Raw genomic sequence first — 24,253 nt, forward strand, 5'->3', positions numbered from 1 at the left:
TGTTTTTTTTTTTCCCTGTCTTCAGTGAGCTCTCATTTATGCTTCTTTTCTCTCAATAAGAGAAAGCCTAGTAAATTATCACAGAGACATGAGCCAACACAGATTTGAGTGCTCATGTGGGTGAACTGCCCAGACAGAATAATGCTTTATTTAATATTTCATAAAGACAAATTATAAATTCAGCTTATATTTGAAAGATTTCTTCACAAAGCACTAAATCACTTCATGTTTCCAGTGAAGCCTCCATGTGAACTGAAAACCAAAAGGTGAATCTGAGGACACACAGAGTTGCATACAGACCTTACCCTGTACTGGCCAGAAAAATCCCTGATCCTCAACTGCAACCACACGTTCTCTGACTCAGAATTCCCCATTTAGGACTTCACCCAACATCAGCAAAGTCAATGGATGTAACTTAAAGCAAATTCAGGCACAAAAATCACTTTTTAAATTGTTAACACATTTCCTTTTACTCTTTGATTTGGTATCTCTGGCTGAGCTTTTGGAATTTTTCCATGGTAACTGAACTATGAATGCAAGGTGCTTGTCTTTCAAGCAGGTAAATGAAAGAAGAGCAGAATATGTCACAGCCCCATCTTGGTCAGTCTCACACAAAGGCTGGAGGGAGAAACAGAGCTGGGAGTGCCTATGGCTCCTTCCCAAAGCACCAGGAGCTGGATGCAAGCTCTACAACCTTGAACACACTTGGATAAACCACCTGGATCTACTAGCCATAGCCAATGAAACCTGCACAGCCCCACTCAGATGTTTGCTCTTGTCATAGGCTGACCAGACATTTAAGCATTAAGTAAACCTCCCAGGGATCTTTTTTCTCCTTCAAATCAATGAAAGAAAAATCCCAGGGAAAAATACTTATTCCTGAGAACAGCCAAGGTCATTCCAGATCAGGGAAGCCACCAGAAGCCTTTGAGTCAGATTTTGGTACAATTACTCCCAGGTCAGGCTCACCAGGCTCAAGCAATTTTCTTTTTTATTCATAGGGCTCTCCTAGGGCCACCTCCTTTCCTTCTACTTCCATCCAAACAGACCTGGCTAGGCACTTATCTGTGCCCATGGGTGTATAGTCCCTTCTTCCTTGTTTGCAAATGGTTTGTTTACCTCACAGAAAGTGCACCAAGCACTAATCTCATTGTAGTAGAGGCAAAACATTTCCCCATCCCCCCTCACATTACCCCCCCACCAAAAAAAACCAACAACAACAAAACAAATGCATGGAAGTATTAGGTGTGTCTAAAAAAGTATTCATCAGGAGTTAGAGTAACTTCTTAAGTAGTCCAAAAGCCAGTGGTGAAACAGCTGATCTTAAAATGGGTAGGCAAGTCCCAGGAGGCTGTGAGCACTCTGACCATTATTAATATTGATAAGAGCTGCTACTGCTCAGTACAGGCAGTGCCTTCTCAAGGCCATGTCACTGACTAGAGCATCAATTTAAAGCAGCCTGGGGATGCTGTGAGACCTGACCTCTATTAATGCCATCACCACCTCACTTCTAGCATTCTCTCATGTATGTTGGAAAGTGGCTTTGGCCAGTGACTCAGAAAACACTCTGCTTTGCCTCTTTCTAAATAGCAAAGTTTAATGAAGTATTGAAAGGCTGTACTTTCTCCACACTACAGCATTCGTTCTATTCAGGAGGCTAACGCCTCCTTTCAGAGGAAACACTGATTAGCCCTCCCAGATATTCATAATTAAATCTGTCAATTCCTGTCAGCTTTATGGTACAGAAACAGACCAGTGATGGCTCACTGCATCCCCTGTAGTTCTGACATAGTATAGTCAGTATAGTCTCTTCTATAAAGATAGAGACACACAAAAGGTTTGCTGCTGCTTTACTGTAAAGATTCTCATGAATGGGAGACTTGCATATCTTTTGGGAGAAAAAAACATCAGTTTTCAGACTGACTGCACACAGGCACCTTTGTTAGCACACTGATATCAAGGTGATGTTTTCAGCTAGATAGTAAGTACCTGCATGCTTCTGTCCCCTCTTCTTTCTTTTACTCATGAAAAATTCCAAGTAGAGAGTCACAGAGCACCCTTCTTTATTCAGAAAACTGCATTTTAGATGTTAAATAAGCAGTAGAAAGCAGCCAACGTTGTACAGAAATCAACATACTTCATTATGACAGAAGAGGGCAACCTAACACCATCTCACTATTCCCACATTTCTTATCCCATCCACCGACTATGCAAAACTGAGCATTGCATCCCATCAATGACAACAAACAGGGTAAAGAAATTATATCCAAGAATATTTCTAAAGTCAGGAGTCCCACTTACCTGTTTTTTCTTCAAGGTTTCTAGTTCAATTTGATCATAATGGCTGCAGTTCCTCCTACTAGCTCTGCTGTTATTTAATTAGATGATTTTATTTCAATTTAAGATAACCTTTCTCTGTAGAAGGAGCTGATGAATTTAAAGAAGATAGCCAGGGTGGGTGCAGGTGCTGCTGATTTGCCTCGAATTGACACAGTAGCATTGCAGACACCTGCTGTCTTCAGGTACGCTAAGCTCTAGGAAGATGTGAGAATAACCTAATGGACTCAAAAGACACCCAAAAATAGACAATGATGAATAAATAACAGCTGACATAAAAAACAGAGAGATTGATGTATAGATAATACCATTATTTGCTGCACTACTGTACATGTAAAGTGTCCTTAATTCTGTAAATTAGTAATTGTTGTTAAGGTTTGCTATAGTGCTTTCAGGATTTAAGAAGTTATTTTCTCAAATTTTCAACTGTCAGAGGTAGAATTATAGAATACCCTGAAAGTGTCACCATACATGCAGATTTAAGGGTAAAAAATGAGAAATACGTGGAAGGAAATGCTCAGAAGGAAGAAAACAAATGAGGTTAGAAAGAAATAGAAATGAAATTATTAGGAATAATGGAGCCTTTGTAATTAGTCTGTCAAAGGGGCTCCACAATCACTTGCATCTGAATGCAAAATGCTAAACATATTTACAACTCTAGTAGCAAACCAAACATCTAGAAATTCATTGTAGAATCATTATAGAGTCTTTTGAGTTGGAAAGGACCCTTAAAGGCCATCTAGTCCAACTGCCCTGCAATGAACAGGGACATCTACAGCTAGAACAGGTTGCTCAGAGCCCAGTCCAGCCTGACCTTGAATGTTTTCAGGGATGGGACATCCACCACCTCTTTGGGCAGCCTGTTTCAGTGCCTCAGCCCCTGAATGAAAAAAAAAAAACTTCCTCCTTATATCCATTCTAAATTTCCCCTCTTTCAGTTTGAAACTATTTCCTCTTGTCCTGTCGCAACACATCCTGCTGAGGAGTCTGTCCCCTTCTTTCTTACAGTCCCCCTTTAAATTTTGAAAGACCACTATCAGGTCTCCCAGGTGCCTTCTCTTCTCCAGCTGAACAGCCCCACGTTTGGTATAGTTTCCTACAGCACACTCATACATACTGCACTAAGGGAGAGTCTCAGAGCAGTGTATTCTTCACTTCGGATAATACTCTGTAACTATACAGAAAGTATGAGCAAGAAACTCAATCTCTCAACAGCTGAAAATATGCCTTTTTGTGCCTTAATACTCTTTTAATCTGTTCCTACAACCCTTTCCACAAGCAAACCTTGTACCAGTTTCACTACACTGGTAGAAGAGGAAGCTCTTCTGTGCAAGGTCATGTTGACCAGGATAATCTGAAGCCCTCAACAAGAATAAAAGGAATCAAAACACAGCAAGCTACAATGAAGTAAAAAGGAAGGAAAAATTGTTAATCCTATCAAGTTTTGTCTGAATATGCCTAAGCCTTGGAAGTACACAGGAAAGTACAAGCTCAAAAAGGTACATTCTTCCCTCTGCATGTGCAATGAAGAGAGCAGGACATCAATTAGATCCTCTGGAAATTACAAATGTCCAGCAGTGTCAATCTGCTGTGATTGCTCTCACCTTTGCCATTCCCTTTCATTTCTCTGTATACTTCCTACCTTTGCTCCTTTTCCTAAGCCCCTCTGCATCAAATTTCATTCATTCCCTCTTCACAGGGACCAATCCATACCCACTTACAATCACATTTGTTACCAATACCCAATCTGTATTCATACTACTTTCCCATAATCTAAATGCTACATGCTCTGTACTAAAATCCAAAGGGCTATGTGTTCTGTTCTACCTGGATGGTACTCAATTATTTCTAGGTCATTAGTCACTAATATGATAAATTTATCAGCATAATAAGAACTGATCAGTGTAATTGTAAAAGCACAATTGATGATCACTTTAACTGTCAAAACACTTTTAATTGAGTATAACTGCAATCTCACCTGGAAATTGAATAATTGTAATTACATTGTTTTTTCTATTTCTATAAATATTTTTTTCTATTTCTATAAATAAATATTTTGATGTTATATTATGCCACAGTGCTTAGTCCTGGAGCACAGTAAATAACTCAGAAGGGGCTCAGAAATGAAGCTCAGTAGCAGATAATCCTGCTGGACCATCAGCTACACTCTTTTCTATCATCAACATGACACATAGTACTGATGTGGTTGAAAATCACTTTTCATCACCTTTATTTACCTAGTTCAAATGAGCACATTTATGGCAAGGTTGACTTTGGAAGCCTAAAGTAAAGACAGACTCTCCGGCTTCATAGAAAATCAGGCTGCTCACCTGCTCTGCATTGTGCTATGTGGTCTCACTGAGCAAATAGCACTAAGAGTCTTCTCAAAAACACTCATCAAGAACTTACCCATACACAGTTCCCAGTGGCTAATGTATTTATTAACTAATCCTAAAGCACAGAAGTTCTGTATGAAATCATATTTTATCCAAGTAAGATTTATTTTCTGTCAAATACTAGGTAATAGGTTCTATGTACAGACAAAGAATTGATTACAGAGCAGTACCTAAGCATGACTGTGATCAGCAGATTGGAAGATAAAATCACAGGTAGCTGCCAGAATTAATATACTCTAAGAACAGGAAATGCTGAATGCACAGGATAGATACAAAACTGTATATATTTAACATTGACACACTTCATTTTCATGGAACACTAAAATAGCCACAACTCCTGTCAAAAGGAAATGGGTAGACCAATGGGTTCAACACAATGTCAACACCAAGAAAGCCCCATAGAGACATGAATGCAGCTCGATATGGCAGGGATGTTACAGGCTTGGAGCCACCATCTCTCTTCAGAATCCACCAATGTGGTTTGTTTAAAAAGTTCTGCTGGTGTAGAACACACAGCTCTTCATTCAGCATGACTGTACAGTGTGCACATAAGTAACTCGTATATAAATATGTGCCAGAAAAAGGTCTGCTGGCATACTTACAGCTTTCATACCTCACCTGTGCTTTTACAGTTCCTACATAACGAGCTTGGAAGAAGGTAAATTAGTCCTCATTAGCAGAAAAAGAAGTGATTTTTCTGCACTTCTAATATAAATATTCCATGTGTTAAAAAAATAAAAGGACAAAATGTCATTTATCAAAGATTACAATTGTATTAGTCCTTCAGAAACAGATCTGTTCAATTGCATCCATTTTATCGTAGTTGTGCCTTCTGATTATGGTTGGTAAGAGTTAACTCAGTAGCAGCATTTGTTCAGCCAGTTCAGACCAACAATAATTCCGGTAAATTAAATTGTAAAAAATGGGGCATGTTCTGTTGTGTAATCAAGACATCTCCATGCGCCACTTATGAGCAGATGTACTGAGGTCAGTAGCAGATTTGATATTGGCAAAACCAGGGGGACAATTTTGCCTCTAAGTCAGACAAGAAATACAACATATTTGCCTTTAACCCTACAGCACCCAGATCTTGTAGCCTGGGCATCTCTGAGAATGCAGGGGAAAATGGATTTTATTTATTTATTCATTCATTTGTTATAAAGTTTTCAAGAGATTCTTACTTTTAATGAATATTCTAATATATGTGCAATGGAGTTTCTGCATGCTGGACTTTAGGAACAAACTTTCAGGATTGGATAAATAACTATCTCATTTCTACACAGGGCCCAAATTCCAGGGGTGCTGAATATCTGTCTGGAAGAAAATGAGTTTGGTTCTAACTCCTCAGGCTCCTCCAGAAATTCTCAGGAAATGAGGTAAGCCTTACTGGTCAGACATGACAACATTGCAGATGAGGTGTGGAGCTGATCATGACCCCCATGGGCTCTGCAATTCACCACCACAAGCATCTAAGCACTGTGCTTCAGAAACTGGAGATGGAGGATGCGGTTGGAGCAGCCCCTGAGCAGAGAACAGCTGGACCCAGTCACATAGGGAATATTGCCTATGCTCCGAGGTAAGGCTCAGGCACAGCGGAATAATATTTCAGAAGTTTCAGATGGATAGTTTTTATTTTTGAAAGGCAGTAGGCAATGTAGGGATTTGCCTCTGGCACTTGGTTCAGGCCTGGGAAAGATAAAGTACAAGGATCCAAACTAAGAGGAAGACAAAAGATGATTCTGGTACAGGCACTACTCCAGTAAATAGATGTATAGTACATTACCATGCAGTAATTACTCCTGGGCAGCTACATCTAAAAACAGCCAGTACCATCAGGGCTTTCTACTGATCAACTCAAAATCCACCCAGTTCAAAATCCATCCAAGTCAAAATCCAATCCAAAACCCATCTACTTACTCAAAATAGACTGGAAAAGTTGTATTTTAGATACAAAATTCGACTTGTTTCCTCTTCCTATCCACATTGTTTAACACGCCATTTAGTATATATTCTCGTGTCAATGAATGAGGAGAGTTAATATGACAGCTGACTGGACGTGCACTGGGATCTTATTAATCGTACCAAGTGTTATTTACCTTAGCTACCCAAGCTTAAAAAAAAGAGATATGCATCTCAAATATTTGATATTTTGTAACCTTTACCTAGTACTGATACTCTCACTAGTCCCTCTGACTTGTATATACATATAACCAGTGAAAACCTGCAGCACAGGAAATTAAAGTGAGAGCCAACATGCAGAACCTAACTTACAACTGAGGCACAAATTAAATTGTTTTCAAAACAAAAATCCAAACTGCTGTTCAAAATTCATTCTGCCATTTATTCTGAAATACTAGTCACAAATGACAGAAGATGCCAAGCTTGCTCTGTACATAGTATTGCCCACTAACAACTCTACTCCAAACTAAGTAGCACTAGGACCATGCTTGCTCCCAGTTCTGCAGCATGCACTCAAGCAGTATATACTCAAGTGTTTTTCAAAATATGTCTATGTCTATATTCATATGACTTCAAGAACAGGGAACAATGTCACATATTTTAAGCATCTCAAGAACAAAACTTGAATGTCCTACTGAGAGGATATTTTTCATAAAAGATGTCCCGATCCTTCCCTTGTCTTATAAAAAAGTTTTATTTTTCAATAGAAAAGTATATTTAAAAACACAATTGTTTGCTAAAAGCAATATAAAACTCTTCAACTTTAACTTCATAAAAGTTTAACAAAACATAAATATTGTTTGCCACTTACAGTCCTATATACAGGCTTTGTATTAGATATTTACATATGTAATAAACTCAGGAATGAATGGCACATGACTACAAGGGATTCAAATTCCATGTGACACTGTACAATCACAGGAACACAAGAAGCAGCTTAAAATCCTCAGTCACTACATTGGTTTGTCCTGTTTATGGCTATTGTCCTCTTTTCTCTGCAATAATGCACCAGTTTCCATGGTCATAGCAGGAAGAAAGTATCAGAAGCTCAGGCACATTCTCTTCTATCAGAGAGCACAGCTCCCCTTCCCGAAAAACATGATAATAACGCATGAAGGCTTTTGTATCCAGTGTGTCATCACATTGGTCCCCAACAGACACTGCTGAATCCAAAGCAGAGTCAGTGGAGTCAGTTGTTGAAGTTCTTTTGAAAAACTTGCTGGCATTAGACTTAACAGCATCATCTTTATTACAGCTGCAGCTGTGGTCCTTGTCTTCCACTGGGCCATTTATAAATGCAGCTTCTTCATCCTTGCTCTGAGCTGCACTTTGGTGTCCTCCATTTAAACTCAAATCCTTCAGTGCATGTATGGCTTGTGACCATGGCAGTTTTTTGACAGGTGAGCTTTCTACAAACACATCATCATCATCTAAACATTCTTCTTTCAGCAGTGCCTTGTGATGACCTAAATCCAGACTGCAGTGTCGTGACTGCTGAATGGGCACGGTACTGTTTGTCCATTCTCCTTCATTCTTCAGAGGCTTCAACTTTTCAGTTTGCTTTCTGAGGGCTGAGTCATCAAGGGATCTGGAGAAAAACCATGAGCGGAAAGATCTTCCAAGAGCACTGTAAAATCTGTTTTCTTCTTCAGAAATTTTCATGCAGCAGGCTCTGGATAAGCAATGGTCTGTACTTTGGGGATGTTTTGAATCAGTTTCTGGTTGCAGATTGGTTTGGTAGCTGTAATCAGAGCTCAGTACCTCTGCAGGGTATATATCTTGGCTTTTTACTGCATGCACAAACTCTCCCTTATCTCCAGATTGATTCGATTCTGAAAAATGCCGTGAGCACAAGGCCTTGTTCCAGGGAACAAATACATCTTGTTTCTCAAAGCGACGATTCTTTTGTTCCATAGCCCAAACATAAACCATCATCTGGCCTCCAGGCATCAGTACTCTCGCCATTTCCTTTATTGCTTTGATTCTTCTTTGTTTAGTCGAGAAATGATGGATCACTATGAAAAAGGAGAGACATTATGTATTGAATATGAGTAAGGGCAGAGGATTTTCTTCTTCACCTTGTTCTATGTGTTTAATCATTTTAGTTGCCATATCACAATCATCACCCACTGCAAGCCAGCAATGCTGCAGAATTTATTGGTACTGCAGCACAAGTTTACCTCTTTTATGTTCACATTCAATGGATAAAAACAGGCAAATCCCAAAGGAGGACATTCATCTGATCACAAAATAGAGTTTTTTGATAAGTCAGGCACGTAAGCCAGTTTCTGTTTCTCTGCATCACCCATAAAAGAAAACAGTATGACTAGCTTTCACTAAAATGCCTGGCCTTTGGTTGAGTTAGGTAATATTGACTTTAGGGTTTGAAACACACGTGAGACTTATCTTAACAGGAAATGCAAATTCTTTTTATCATGTAACAAATATAGCAAAAAAGTAATATTGGTGAAAAGACGGTCATTAAAAAGTTCCTAATGTCAGTGTGCTTTCAAGAGAGCTAGTCAGAAAAATTAAACAGAAATATTTTCCAGTGCATTAATTATGTAGAAATGCATTTCCTTTACAGAATGTTTATTTTGGAGGAAGAAAGATGAGAAGTGTCTTAGTCCATTTTCATTCCTGAGAAAGGTATTGAAAAAAAAAATTCAAAGTCAAAATAAAACTAATGATCACTATGGTTGAATTTTCTTTCCAGGATAATTTCCAGATTTTACTGTAACATGAAATGAAGCTGTGTTTCAAGATTTCCACATTGTTTATAGATTCCGGCTCACCTGAAGAAACCACTTTAACAGCCAGAGAATACCTGAGATCAGTCATGTTGGTGAGGTTGTTCTTTATATCATCAGATTGCAATACGTGATTCAAATCAACAACATATGGACTGATTCCACAGTTCAGTCCAGATGGACCTGTAAGCAGCTACTTCACACAAACATTCAATCTACCCATATATCAAAATATATATGTTCTTAGCTGAAGTCATCTTCATACCCTCAGAGAAATTAGATTATGTGTGCTGCTTGAGAGTAGCCAATTCTTGTAGAAAGATTATTTCAACATTGCAGTTATGAAAAGTGTGTCCAGATAGCCCTGATTTCATTCTAAACGATGATTACGTTACCAAGGGGAAAAATGAATTTTTTTCACCATAGGTCAAAGAAAATTCTCTTGGCAGTTGATATTAACTAGGCCCTCAGAAGCATCTGACAGAAAATTCTGAGAAGCGTTTTCCATATGGTCAATGTTTTTTTCCAGCTCCTCCTAACTGGAAAAAAAATGAACACTATTAAGAAAGATATGGAGAAAGAAACTGGTATTTTCTCTCATAATGGAGGTAGGTTATACGTCACCGCTGAACCTCCTGTAAAATGGTATCAAACTGACAGCATAAGCATGAGCTTAGTTCACCAGAATAAAGGGCTAATCAGCAAGCTCTATCTAAGCAATTCATTCAACAGATTAAATATTCTTTGTGGTTAGAATTGCATAATCATTCTGGTACTTCTACAGAAATAGAAACCCTATAAAGAGGAGAATACCAGCAAAGGCAAGAGTATTTGATTCTGCACACAAATACTTGCCATTATCTGGAATGGGATAAAAACCACTTTATTTAGAATCAGATGGACACAGACATATCATGTCTCTGTTCACGAGGGATTAAAATCCATTACTGTTGAAAGTACAAAAGTACCGCATGAACTTTTAATCTTGTCAGGCCTTTAACTGGTATAAATATTAAATAGGTATGCTATCCTATAAAGTCAGCTGATCTGATAGCATTGAAATTATGTCACGAGACCTTTTGATATTTGTAATATTGTAAAGATTTTTGTATAGACCTGACAACTATACTGAATAGTTAATACAAAAGCAATTAAATATACATATCAGTCACATATTGGTCAACATTTCTTCCCTTTAAAATGTTGTGCTTACATATAATATATATTTTAAAATATTTTTCAGTGATAGACCAAGTACTGTTGATTACTACCAATAATAATTTTCCCATTTTATATTTTTGCTTGTGCAGTGAAACAGCCTGAAAGAAGTTCAAAGCAGCACTGAGTTAACAACCTAGACTGTAACTGGGTACTCTGACTATTCCTCTTTATCCACCCTTTTCCAGGTTTTGTTTCTCAAATTATGAGCAATATTTTCAGAAACAGAAGCCAGAGGAGATTAGATGTTAAGATTCTTCACTCAGACAACAGGCATTTGAATAGTTCTGAATTTTGATTGTGTGTCTATTCAAAGAGAAATTTGTATTCCTAATACATAAAAGTTAATATAAGTTTCAAGTTCTTGATTTCTAACAAGTTTTTTCCATTTCAATGTATTTGCCAGTCAAAACAGATCTTAAGGAAGAAACAGAAGTGTATCTTGACCACGTAATGTATTTAAACTACAAGTGGCCATGTTTATTTGTTTCCTTCCAGTACCTGAAGGCGAGCTACATGAGAGTTGGGGCTTTGAGCAACCTGGTCTAGAGGGAGGTGTCCCTGCCTATAGCAGGGGTGTTGGAATTAGATGATCTTAAAGGTTCTTCCAATCCAAGCCGTTCTGAGATTCATTCTATGATTCTATATCAATTTTTACTTGTTTAAAGTGCATGTTGGAAGGAAATCTTTTCTTCACAGAGTGATTAAGATCACATATTAAAAAAAAAAAGATCCACATATTTCCCTGGTCAACAGCCCATCTTTGTAATGGACCTATTTTTTTTTTAACTTTTACTACATTAATTTCAGTGATACGTGTTGTGATTCTTGGGGAACTTTTTGAAAACAGATTTAACTGAAGACACTCAGAAAGAAAATGATCAAAAGCAATATGTATTTGCAGTGAGACAGAATGAGTGTATGCTGTCTTACCTCCAATGGAAATGACTGCATTGAAGCACTGGTCCCTAAAAGGAAGGTTAAGGTTGTCACAAACCAGAACTTCTTCACCTCTCTTCCTTGCAATTTCTACCAGTGGTCCACAGTAATCACAGCCGAGATTGTACACCTGACTGTTGACACTGAGATACTTTCCAGTTCCACAACCTAAAGAAAAGAATACTCTTTACTAGATCAGAAGCTGTATGTTGTGAACACTATCTGTTCCTCCCAAACCAGTGAAAATATTGGGGAGTGAGGCTGGGGGTGAGTTTTCTTTTCTAGTTCTAAGGTTTCCTGAAAATGTGTGTTTGCTTCTACTAGCCTGACTCCTGCAACATTCATTTGGACTGTTTGAAATAATTTCTTCACACCATTAGGAACATAACAGTACTATCACCAACCACCATAACATAACTATCACCAATAAAAATACTCATTACACAGCCTTGTGCAATACTAGGCTACATGCGGTTTACTGGGGAAGAAAGGTGCATGCAGATGAGAGGAGGAGTGAGTAGTCCTCTGCAGTCACTACTTCATATCTTAGAGCAATGTCTTTTTAGTGACCTACAATAAATCTCTCTGCCAAATACTTCCCTAGTCTCAGCTAAATCCCACCCAGTACCTCTCCAGCACATCTCTCTCAGAGGGAGCCAAGGAGAAGGAGGAACTCATTGGCCCAGACTCAGCCAGAAAGGTCTTTGACTGCATGGCAGAAAAAAGGATTTATCTGCAAGAAATCCAAAACCATATTTGTAACTGGCAAAAGGCAGGGAGGAACATTTCAACTTGAGATACAGACTTGACAATAACTGATTCTAAGCAATTCTTGCCACAGTGAGGGCATGTTCTCTTTCTGCCTTCGTTCTGTTGCATTGTAACACGTGTAAATGTAATGATCAGTCCCATAACATTTTCCATGTACAAGTATGTTTACTAAAAGACTGTGCTATACTAAGTTGAAATTTTTCAGAGTGTTCTCCACTACCATATGCATAACAGGCACTTTTCAAAATTAGATTAGAAAACATTCACTGCAGTTACAGGTCAGTAGTGAAAAATAATTTCTGGAAGTTGACAGCCAAGCAACAGGGTAGCAGCTTGGCAAAGAGACCTATCTCTGCACTGGTAATTCAATTTAAAGGCCTGGAGTTATCTTTAGAAACGTCACTGCTTCTTGCAGCACTGCTGCTGTCATTGATGTTAATGTGCACCATTATCTGGAGAGACAGCACAGAAACTGCTGGAGAAGAGCACAACGCTTCCGTGCTGAAAAAAGAGCAAAATCAAGCATTTTTGTAGAAGGAACACATTAAGTCAAATGTGTATTCATTTAGAAGATTCAATTGCTACATACATGTTTTTGGTGGAGTGATTTTCAAACACAATGTTTTCTGAAGTACATGGTCTGCTCTGGAATGAAGCCATACAGTGATAACACTGCCAGTACTCTAAAAATCTACATTTGCAGGAGATTCACTTTTAAGTGAGTCATCAGGAGGGTGGATTCCTTCATGAAGCTGTTAACAACAGCCACGCTATTGCCATTTATTCTGATGAATGAACAATGCTAAGGCAATTACACAAAATGATATTTCATTCCGCTACTGTTATCATGCTTCATGGCAAACAAAAATATTTTAATAAAAGGTGGTATTAAACAGAAAAAAAAAATTATCAGTTGAACATCTTATTTTGAAAATGCTGGTGCTACTGCGTAGCCCTCCTCTCAAAATGCATGCTAAAAATAAACACTGCTGTCAGATTCCTGTAGGTCTTATTAAATCCCTTAAGAGGAGGTACCTTGTGTGCCTTGATGGGAATACTTCTATCGGCAACTGTAAGCATTTGCCTTCTGTCCAGATGCTTCACCTGCATTTAAATTATTTCAGCTGAAACTGTAGGAGGGTGATCTTAAGGTTTCAGCTACAGTCATGACACTTGCTGATAAAGCCTCAAAGAACTTCAGCAAAGGTTTCAATGACTTTTATTGATGTGACAAAAAATTTTGGCTGAGAAATACCATGTTAAGCCAACTGTCAAATGAATGGATGCCATAGGATATTTCCTGAGATTATTAGTGAAAATGGTGCAGACGTATAAAAGATACATATCCAAAGTAATACAGGCCTTGCTTTTTTTGAGAACTGCTTGACATCAGCAGAACTGTATATTATCTTTTGATTGTGGTAGACAATATCTTCAAGGATATTTTCCTCTGACAGGATTGGGCAGATATAGAATTTATTTTGCACAATTATTGTGCCGTGCAACGTAAATGCATTTTACCAGTCTAAGAAATGAGGAAAATCCAATGTTGCAAAGGAGCAACTAGTTTGCAGTGATGCGGTGTATAGGGCTGAATTTATAACACAAACACAAGGCAAACTTGAGGACCCGGTAAACCTTACAATATCTGTAGGTAGAAAATCAAGATATAAACTAAACATGTAGGGAAGAAAAGGCCATAGCAGAAAATGAGATTTTGGTATCCATATTAGGAGCATAGGGAGATTCTCATAACTTTCTGTTGTTGTTGTTTTAAAAATGGACATGTCAAAATATAAATATAAAGCCATGATAGGAGGAGTTTTTGAACAAATGAAAAGTAACAAATTGCAGACCAGCAGTATTTAAACCCGGAGACTGAAAGAAACTGAAACATGAAATAATTGAGCTAATGAAACAATTTTTTAAAAAAAAAAAGATGCAGGGGAATGACTGACCACTAAGTCTGTGAGGAAACTGATAGATTAAAGCGTAGGTCCATCAAAATAAGGTAAAAACTGTACTTACTTGCTGCCTGATACACTGTCAAAGAAATAAAATAAATGGCATATGACATCTAATATGGTTTTAAAAAAATTTTAAAGCAATCTCTAAATAAATTTAAAAGTTTTTTTCTCCAGCAAATGCATGTGATTAATGTATAAACTACTAAAGTTTATGGACAATATTTCATGCTGTCCCAGGGAATGGCTTACCTATGTCAGCAACGAGACTGCCAGGCTTTTGCTCCAACAAAAAGTTTCTCACACGAGGCCATGCTTTGCTCTGCAGATCATTAAAGTAGGCAGCTGTATTTTCATACACACTATGCACATGCTGCTTTTCTAGCTGGGTAGCCTCATGTTCCATCCTGAAAATATAATGAAGATTATATACAATGAGACGTGAACTGTTGTAGACTGTATTTTATACACATGCATAATTCCTGAACTTGTGAGCTTATTTTTATAAAATCATTACAAACATCTAATAGCCGTCATACTTATAAAATGTTTTTTAATCAAAGGATCTGGTTTTTTTCATAAACGTCAAGAAAAATTTTGAATTTTTTATCTTCCTTCAGGAGCATTATATACAAGAATAGTATAAAAGATTTTATCCATCTCGCTGGTTTTATGTACTCTGCTATGTCAGGCCTAATTGTCCCAGTGGTTTATTCAGACCGTACCTATATACTCACTTTCTATATACTGCCTATTTAATAGCTCTCTTCAAAACATCTATGCTTAATGTCTTTACAACACCTATTTTCATTTTTCTGACCTGATCCACAGGTTTTTTTTTTTTAATGATGCATTAGCTGAGGTTTTACTAGCTAAATATATATATGTATGTGTGTGTGTTTATATATGTATATATAAATATATGTGAAAAAAAATCAGTAACAATAGCAAATTCCCAGTAGCCAAAACTTCAGTGTTACCCTGAGGAGCATAAAACTATAACAGACTGAGCAAGAAAAGCAGATACTATTCAAAATACAGACTCAAAATGATATCGCATGTGCCAGAAGTACTTCAGAGTTTTTCTCAGAGTTCAATTTCAAGTTATGTTGTCAAATAGGATGGGTTAGTTGGAGCAATTTCTAATAATTACTCCTTAGAATCTAAAGGCCATTCTTTTTTTTTCTTATTTGACTCTTAAATAAAACAGATTGTGTGTTTCATGTTTGCAGTTATCTTTCTTCTCTACCTTGAAATGTACTTTATTTTGTTGTTCAGTTGCCCAGAAATCCTCTATTTATACATAGAAATTCCAAAGACTAACAATTATTTATCTTCTTTTGTCATTTTGTATGCTTCTTGCTCTAGTTTATATTTCATGTTTGGTTTCTATGTGGTTCAGCATTTACAAGTGTTTTTATCTTTCTACTTGAGGCTGCTTGCTCAATCTTTGCAGTTCTTAAAAAAAAAAAACAAAAAAAAAGCAGTGGAGAATGTTTTCAACAATTCACAGTGATTTCCAAATGCTACAGAAATTTCAGTTTATGACAACTACAGAAATAGCTGCCTGAACCAAAGCTTAATTTGGATATGTTAAACACAAAAGCCAACTTGGACTTGACATAGAAGATGGTAAGAAGTTCCCTATTGATGCAATATTCTACTACATTTTTCTTGAAACACCTTTATTTAATCTCAGTATAGCCTGAAATTCAGCTTTGTTTTCTACAGAATCACAAGCCCATAACATTTTTGCCTTAACTTTCTCATTCACTGAGACTGCTACTGAGTCTTCTTTACTGGACATGTGAGAGAGGACCACAGCACTGTATTAGAGGTTATTATTTTTGGATACATTTCATAAACGCTATCAAGATAATGACTTGGCTATAATCTTAGAATAACAGTAGTCTACCAAAATCATTTCATTTACCATTTTTATTACAATTTCCATTCCCGTTGATTACATATATTTTGCAGACAATTAAGTCACATGATGAAATCAGGCTCGCTAGTTTGACTTTCCAGTCAAAGCCCTTAATTCTGTCAGGCTTCACTCTGCAACACGGCAGGGAAACAGCTGAGCAACAAACCTCTTCACTGTTGACAGGAGGCAAGAAACCTGTGGAGACAGACTTGGCCTACAGCTGTATCAGTATTACACAAGCCTGATGTCACTGAAGACATAAAACTTAGAACTACCTAACTTTGCAAGCTAGCAACAGTACCTCAATTTTTCTTTGTAAACAAAACCAATCATTACAACCATTTTGCCTTAAAAATATCAGACAAAGCCTCTGCTGCACGTAAACTGTAGAAAATGCTCAGTTCATCCAAATGCTATACTGTGATTTCCAGGATGATGGGAACGTCTGTTTTGCAAAGGAGGTAATGAAAATGCAAGATTTCCAGAAATCCCACTGCTTCAGCATCTGCTCTAATCAGGTTACCTGGAAGCTATCCAATTAGCTAAAGAAGATCAGAAGGTGATTATTGGGCATGCTTTCCTCACCCTCAATTCTCTATTTTCTTGTGTGGTAGTTCATACAGCTGCCAAAGAGCTCTTGCAGAAACTAGGTGCAAGAGCATGAAAGGTACTGTGAACTGGCAGCCAGTTGCTCAGTGACTGCATAAGTCCTCAAAATAGGGAGGCAGCTCTAGAAAAATGGGCCTCCAACAAACTGTTTGGATAACAAATGAAGAGTAGGATTTTCTCCTCTGCCAGTGCCTCCTGGTTCATCTATGTTCGCTCACAAGACTACAACAGGCCCTTGTTGTGTATAATCTATGAACTGAAAATAAGAGATGGAAGCTGCAGTGTTGATCTTGTGGGGAAATGGATCATCAGCCCATCACATGGAACTGTGGCATATGAGCAAAAATGACAGAAAGTAAACAGGTTCTCTGACTCTTTCCTACAGAGCTGGTTTGTTTTTCTTTACTGAAACAAATAAAAGCATAATTAAAAAAAAATAAACTAAAAAATGACAGCTTCACAGGGTGTAGAAATAATTGTACTAACATGCCATATATTTTTATAGCTACACATCTCTCTAAAAGTTTTCTGAATCCAAGGGAATCTACTTTCTTCCTTTCAAAACAGTTGTTGCCCCTGAGATACAAGAGGCGCCCTAACATTGAAATCCAGGAGGTAGTGTTCAGTCCAAAAATGCTGTCATTCACTTCAAGTTCCCTTTAAGCCAAAGATTTTCACATCATCCTCTGTCTACCTTACCACATGTTATTTCACCACCACTATTTTAAATTGATTCATAACACTGTGAGTCTTCAATTGGCTCACCCTCAGTTCTTCCCGTGACTGCCTCTATGGCCAGGCCAGTCACCATTTCCAGAACATGTTAAAAACTTTTTGTCAGCGGCCTCTCGGAAGCATCCTGTGATTTTCATGCTAGGCATCAAATCCTGCATCCCTCCTATTTCTCTTCAAATCAATTGCTCTTGATTAATTTGAGCCACAGGCTTTCCTTTACTTCTCTCTCTTGCAGCTGCCTGTTTTCTCCAACCCTTTGATGAACAGCAGGAACTTACTCAATTCAGCCTGAGTGTCAGATATGAAATATTTCAGTCTCTTAATGAGGGCTCCTCTTAGCTAAGCTCTTCACACACTGATGGGAATTCTCAATCCCATTTTGGATTAGGAGACCTCCTACTTCAAAGATCTGTGAAATTCAGCACAGTTGTCTCTTCATGTTGCTACAGCAACATAAATCTTGGTTACGCATTCAACTGCAGCTCTGGATGTAATAATTTAAATAATAACTTTAAATATAGAACAGTATAACCACAAGAGCAGATCTATTTCCCACACTACTCTGCTCTCCAGCAATAACAAGAGCAGCTACAGCCAATACTAACCGGGTAAAGAGTGAGAAAGTCCTACTGACTTTTGTCCCCCCACCAACAGGACAGGGAGGACTGTCCATAATGGTGAGCAGACCTTCCAGTTAACCGCCAGCTTGCTTACAACTTACCAGACTTCTCATTCAAATATAAGTAGTGATGGAAATGCTACACGTACAGTCAATGGTAAGAAGCAACTGCAAAACATCGTAACACTCCTCAAAACCTGACCAGTTTTCTTTGTCAGAGCTTTGCCCACCCTTAAGACTGATTTCAAAAATCACAGTAAAAATGTCCATTCTGATTTACAGTGTTTTATTTCATTAATAAAGGCAACAAATAGGAGTGTGATTTTAGATATGAATCATTACATAAAACAGCCTTACAAGTAAATAAAGGATAATGAAACAAAATAAAAAGAATCCTGCTGTGAATTGTTAAACTAGATGCAATCCAAATTAAGCAAAAGGATACAGTAGAAGACAGTTTTCTTAAGGCTAACAACTCTGGTAATTAAGTTCACCCACGCATGAACAGCAACAATCCCATGAAAATGCACAGTGTGAAATCAGAGCAAGAGGAAGGCCATGCAGTGTGTTTAAAACCTTACTGAACTCAACTCCTGATTCAGTAGCATTGTTCCAGTAAAATTTGGCAGACTGGAGTGAAAAACAAAGATGTGAGACAAGCTTAGAATCACTGCTATTCAAAATGCCCAGCGCAAAGCTAGAATTTTAAAATAACTTCATTAATTGAAATAAAATCACTATAATCATACTTTTTTTCTTACTGATAAATAGAATCTTGCTCTTATGAAACAGAGAGACTGTTCTTTCAAGGTCCTGAACTAAAGAAAAAGTTTATGACTCAAATTCCCATTATTCCAAATGGAAACCATTCACCATCATATTTATTTTGTTTGTTTTATTCTCCAGTCAACACCTAGTACTATTCACTCCACATCCTATTCTTTGATCAGTCAATCATTTAATATTTCCCTTGCACTTCTACATCCAGGGTCATAATGTACACAGCTGAAAGGCTGCATCGTAAGCAGATTCATTTCATTAGGTACGAACACCATTCTGTAGACAGGTAACATTCAGCAAAGACAACAGTGCACAAACACAAATCCTTTGCTATTTATAACACTGAAAGAAGGAGCATAATCATGTAGAAGTCCTATTAAATGTCAGTCCATCTTTCCTACTACAGGAAAATACACATCCCATCTCCAGGCAAAGAAGGTACCTTCCTACAAGGTTCTCAAAAAGTCAAAAATCCCTGATGCTAGACTTGCACTGATGTGATTTTCAGACATTCCAGGGCACATCAATACACAAGATGTTCCCCATCTAGACAGTACAGTCCCTCTTGCCTGTAGCAATCCAACTTTTCATCAGCCATAGACCAAAGTAATGGGAACAGTATGAAGAAAAGGGTTAAACTGGAGGGAAAACAGCTGATAAAAGAACTGTAGCTTGCAAAGTGAATCTTGAAATCATTGTCAGTTCACTGTAATTGTGCAGAATAGTGTATGATGTACCAAGCCTGTACTATTTTACTGTGAAGGTTAAGTGCCAATCACCTTGCAAGCTCTCCTTGCTTATAGATGTATCTCTGTCCATGATTAGCTACGAAACAGAAGTACATCAGCTATCTCTCCCGTAGTAATAAATACTATGGACCGAAGAATATTTTTACAAATAACCAATACAATAATCTGCATAATCCACACTTGTTAAGTCTGTTGATAGCTGTTTACATTAATTAACTGCAAAACACATAGGTTGCAAAAGCTAGGTGTCAATGGGCTTTTCTAGGCAAATCTTCTATTGCTCCTTAGCCTTTTCATACTGATTCAGCAATAAGGGAGGACTAGGAAAGCAGTAAAAAAAGCTGTTTTCTACAGCAAAGAGCAACAAGAAATAGTGGCCTTAAACTGCAGCAAGGAAGATATAAGTGCGATATTTAAAAAGCGATGAGAAGAATAGAAAAGCACTGAAAATTATTCTGAAGTGAGTGGATCATGGAGCCTCCATCAGTAAGTTCTTAAAAATATAAGCCAAGCATCTGCCAGGAAACACATTGATATAGTTGATGCAGCTTTGGAGGAGACAGATAGATGCCCCAACATTAAGCTTTGTGAGTCTGTGTGTCTATGAATTTAAGAATAAAACTTGAATTTTTCAGTTTATAAGCAAGATTTCAGTTAACTGATATAGAAAGAAAAAACAACAATAATTAAAAGCTGAAAGTATGTTTCGCATGTGTTTACTACTCTTCAACACGGAGGTTGATTTTGAAGCTAAATTACTAAAGATAATAAACTAATTTCCCCTTGGAGACAGTTATAGTTGCAGTTGGTTTGTTTGTTTCTTAAGAGCTCTGCATCAATATCTCAAGGCCCTTGTACTACATTACTTACAAGCTTTAAAGTGTAGTTAAATTTTCTCCTTGGTCAGTCTAATATCTCATATACTTTTAAAGTTATCTTGTCTTCTGTCCCTTATTTACCAGCAATTAACCAAGCGTTAAATATTTAATACTTTTCACCCTTCGTGATGAATCAATCTCGGTGGTCTCTTATGAGTATTGTTGACATTCTCTGTCTCCTATCCATATGTCTCTATTCTTCATGCCAAGCTATATTAATAACAGTTGATTCCCTAATGTCATCCTATAGTTCTGGAATTATAGCCTTTTAAACTCCTTATGTTTCCACAGGATTTGGGTTTCCAAATGGATTAGTTTTAATATATGCAGTATAATTTTCCTTTTTCTCCCATTCATAACGTTCGTCTCAGTTGCTATTTAAATTGTTCTTGGTGCTACATACAAAGCCTCTCAAATTAAAACAATTTTACAAACCAATTTAAGTAAGACATTCAGTTACCTCAAGATACATCTTTTGCTGAATCTTAATATCTTAGTGACAGAAAGATAAGCAGCACATTGTCAATCTGGATTCCCAACTAATGCCATCAATAGTTACCTTTGATCCTAAAATTAAATATAAAATATTGCATAATCAATTACAGTAATTACAGAATTGCTATGTGGATTCTTTCAATATTTTTTTATAAACTACTCCTGATAATTGCTAGTTTATTACAGCTGAAAATATGATTTCGTATTTTTAAATGTTCATATTCAGTACACAAATGTATTTTGTGTTCACTATGCTATCTAAATCAAGTTTCAAAAGAACAGGTCCTGTGGCAGAAAGAGTTTTAGGTATTGAGATAGCCTTAGTTCATGACCATCAGAATGAGAGCAAAGACAGCACCACGGTTTTTTTGTACCATAATGCTCAAAAATCTGACTGATGATTGCTTTGTGCACCCCTCCATAAGGTGCCTGGGCACTGTCACAGACATGGGCTCTTCCAGTGGTAGCCACAGTGGGTTGGGCAGCGTGAAGGCTTACTGTCCCACCACCAAAATCCCTAGACAAGAGCCTTCCTTTTCATAAATCCCCAGAGTTTCTTCTGGAATATTTTTCCATTTTAAAGGCTTTATGTTGTAACGATACTGTTTTACCCAGTTCGGTGTTTCTAAGCCTTCTATTTGAATGCAAAGAAAGACCTTTACACTAAGCATTTTTTTCCCATTCAGCTTGGGAAGGAAATGCTGTGGTGATCCCTGAGGGAACTGAAATTACCTGTACACACTGGTAAAGTTTTTCATTAGGAAAATATTTGAATACCATTGTCTTTATAGATGCAAATGATTTTTTTTAATACTTTTTTTAGGAAACTATTCTATGATGGAGAACAAGAGTTAATATCTACAAAAAGCAGTATAACACCTGTAGGAATATTTTCGTATAAGAACTTCAGTCTTCAAATAAATTATTTTTCTGAAATGACTACATGTGCATATTAATATACAGATATTCAAAAATAAATAATTTTCAGTAACAAAGCACAAACCAAAGTATACAATGCCTGGCCCAAAGAAATTATGTCTGAAGTTTCCCAGGAAAAAAGAAAAACATGCAGGACTCTGTCCATGAATTTCAGTCAGTTACATAAGGCCAAGCTATGACTTGAATATTTACTCAATTTTTCAATAATTAGACTGCTTTTCTCGCAGTAATTCACATAATACTTTTGTCTCCTCTTATGAAGGCACACACAAAAGTTTTATGAAGAGCTACTGTCTCCACTCCTAACTATTTTTTAACAAAAGGAGTTCATTTTTCATTTTAAAACTGATTAAAATTAACTTGGTAAGCATATAAAAGTCAGAAGAATTTTTTCTATGTCTTAAATCTCTACAAATTAGAGAGCCATGCATACCTCCAGCCATGGTTTTCTGCCACACAGGATTATTCTCTAACTACGATTAGCTATAAACATGCCCACATAGATCCCGGTACTGCAGAGACGCAGATAGTTGCTTAACTTTGTGCACTACAGTCATCTCGCTGACCTCAGGCTTGTTATTAACAATGGCTGAAGGTAGGAATGTGCAAATAACTTTCTGCAGAACTGAGCCTTGCGCTGTTTGTGCCGTCCCATATTATTCTTCTGGGTCATCCATCCAGAATGGATGGCAGGATACCCGCAAACCGTAATGTTTGTATGGGAAGTGTTTGTCATCTGCCCCTTGGCTCAGGGCTGATTTGAATCTTTGGACAGACTTTATAACTTCAGGTATGGATTTATGTTTGTTTTAGCTGAGAAAATGCTGAAGAGTGACTTTTGTTCACACCAAATTCAGTTTAGCATTATATGTACATTTGACAATGTTTTACCCCTTTGAACATCTCCTTGCCAGAGGCAGTATTAAAATGCAGAGCCACAGCTACCTGCATGTGTCTGTTTTTCCCAAAACATACATCTCTGTAAGCTACACAATAGCAGCACCACAGAAACATCTCAGTGTACAGTCCATTACAAAAACACAATGTGAGAGAGAAAACAGTAAATAAAAACGCACTCCCTCAGAGAGGCAGGCACTTTATAAATAGCATATAGACTGACATAAAGGTAGCAATACACCAGATTGAAAATAAATTACCAAAATGAAACCCGATCCCCCCATTGGCTGTATTACAGGGCATTAAACAGTCCTGAGACGACCTTCTTGGTTGCTCATGCAGAAACTGCTGCATATTTTCCTTATCTCTTTCTCAAGTTTCATGCACAAAATCACAAACTCCAGAAGCACGCATCACCCAAGGAGCTCCATCAGCAGGGAATGTCATCCTGTGCACCACAACCACACAGCTGTGCTGCTGGAAGAATTCCACTCCTTCTGTCTTTGCCAAAGAGCAGGAGTGGATGACCCCGACTCTCTGAGCACCCGCTGCTCCCACCAGCACTCAGTGGGAATGAAATTCCCTTGCAAACAAAATCGGCAACAGTGAAGTCTCTGCGTGCATTTACAAAGGCAATGTTTAGGTATTTTGAATGTGCTGGGAGAGGAAAACATGTTAAACTATTAAGACTCAGAATTGCTCGAGATCATTGCTTAGGACCGTTTGCCAATTCAGTGTGCATACTTCATTTTTAATTAGCCATGCAATCACAGAGAAACTTGTTATTTCTGTTGCAAATTCCCCACGCGTCTCCTAAAAACTACCCTTCCCAAGTGCTGCTGCCAAGCCCCAGCGCCAGCAGCGCTGCTAGATGCTAGGGCTGCCTGCATCCGTTACACGGGGAGCATGGAGGGTGGGGGGAGAAGTTAAATCTCAAAATCTCAAAATCCTTTCGTCCCGGGGAGGGTCAGCAGCTCGGCGAGCAGAGGGTCACCTCCGTTCTCCGACATCCGAGCTGCCAGCAATCAGGGCGCTATTTTGCTATTTTTCGTTTTTAATTTTTCGGTTTTTGTATTGTATTTTTTTTTTTCTTCCATCCTCCCTTCCCTTCCCCCAGAAGCCAGCCCTCGGGGCGATGGGCTGCAGGGGGGGGGTTGGCAGCGGGGATTCCCGTGCTCCGAGCATCCCACCCGGCGGCCCGCCCCGCTCCTTACCTGCACCAGCGGGGCGGCGGCGGCTGCATCCCGGCGCGGAGGCGGCGCTTGGCCGTGCCGTGCCGTGCCGTGCCGTG

At 38.0% G+C, this 24,253-nt stretch overlaps 1 protein-coding gene across 8 annotated transcripts in view; it reads right to left on the reverse strand.

The window, feature by feature from the left end:
- Positions 1-4,759: 4,759 nt before the first annotated feature.
- Positions 4,760-24,253, reverse strand: part of TRMT9B (tRNA methyltransferase 9B (putative)) — a 108,360-nt gene continuing 88,866 nt past the window's right edge. For 5 of the 8 annotated variants that reach the window (XM_015285549.4, XM_040700436.2, XM_420694.8 and 2 more), the window contains 3 exons: positions 14,587-14,741; positions 11,594-11,767; positions 4,760-8,707 (listed from right to left, as the gene is read on the reverse strand). In XM_015285549.4, the coding sequence (XP_015141035.1) occupies positions 7,671-8,707; positions 11,594-11,767; positions 14,587-14,740 (1,365 nt within the window). In that variant the 5' untranslated portion in view covers position 14,741 and the 3' untranslated portion in view covers positions 4,760-7,670. Of the gene's footprint in view, positions 8,708-11,593; positions 11,768-12,227; positions 12,333-14,586; positions 14,742-16,267; positions 24,236-24,253 lie in introns of those variants that run through there. The other 3 variants (XM_004936012.5, XM_040700437.2, XM_040700438.1) reach the window with 3 other exon arrangements.

Source organism: Gallus gallus, chromosome 4 (assembly GCF_016699485.2).
Source record: "Gallus gallus isolate bGalGal1 chromosome 4, bGalGal1.mat.broiler.GRCg7b, whole genome shotgun sequence".
NCBI classification, from domain to species: domain Eukaryota; kingdom Metazoa; phylum Chordata; class Aves; order Galliformes; family Phasianidae; genus Gallus; species Gallus gallus.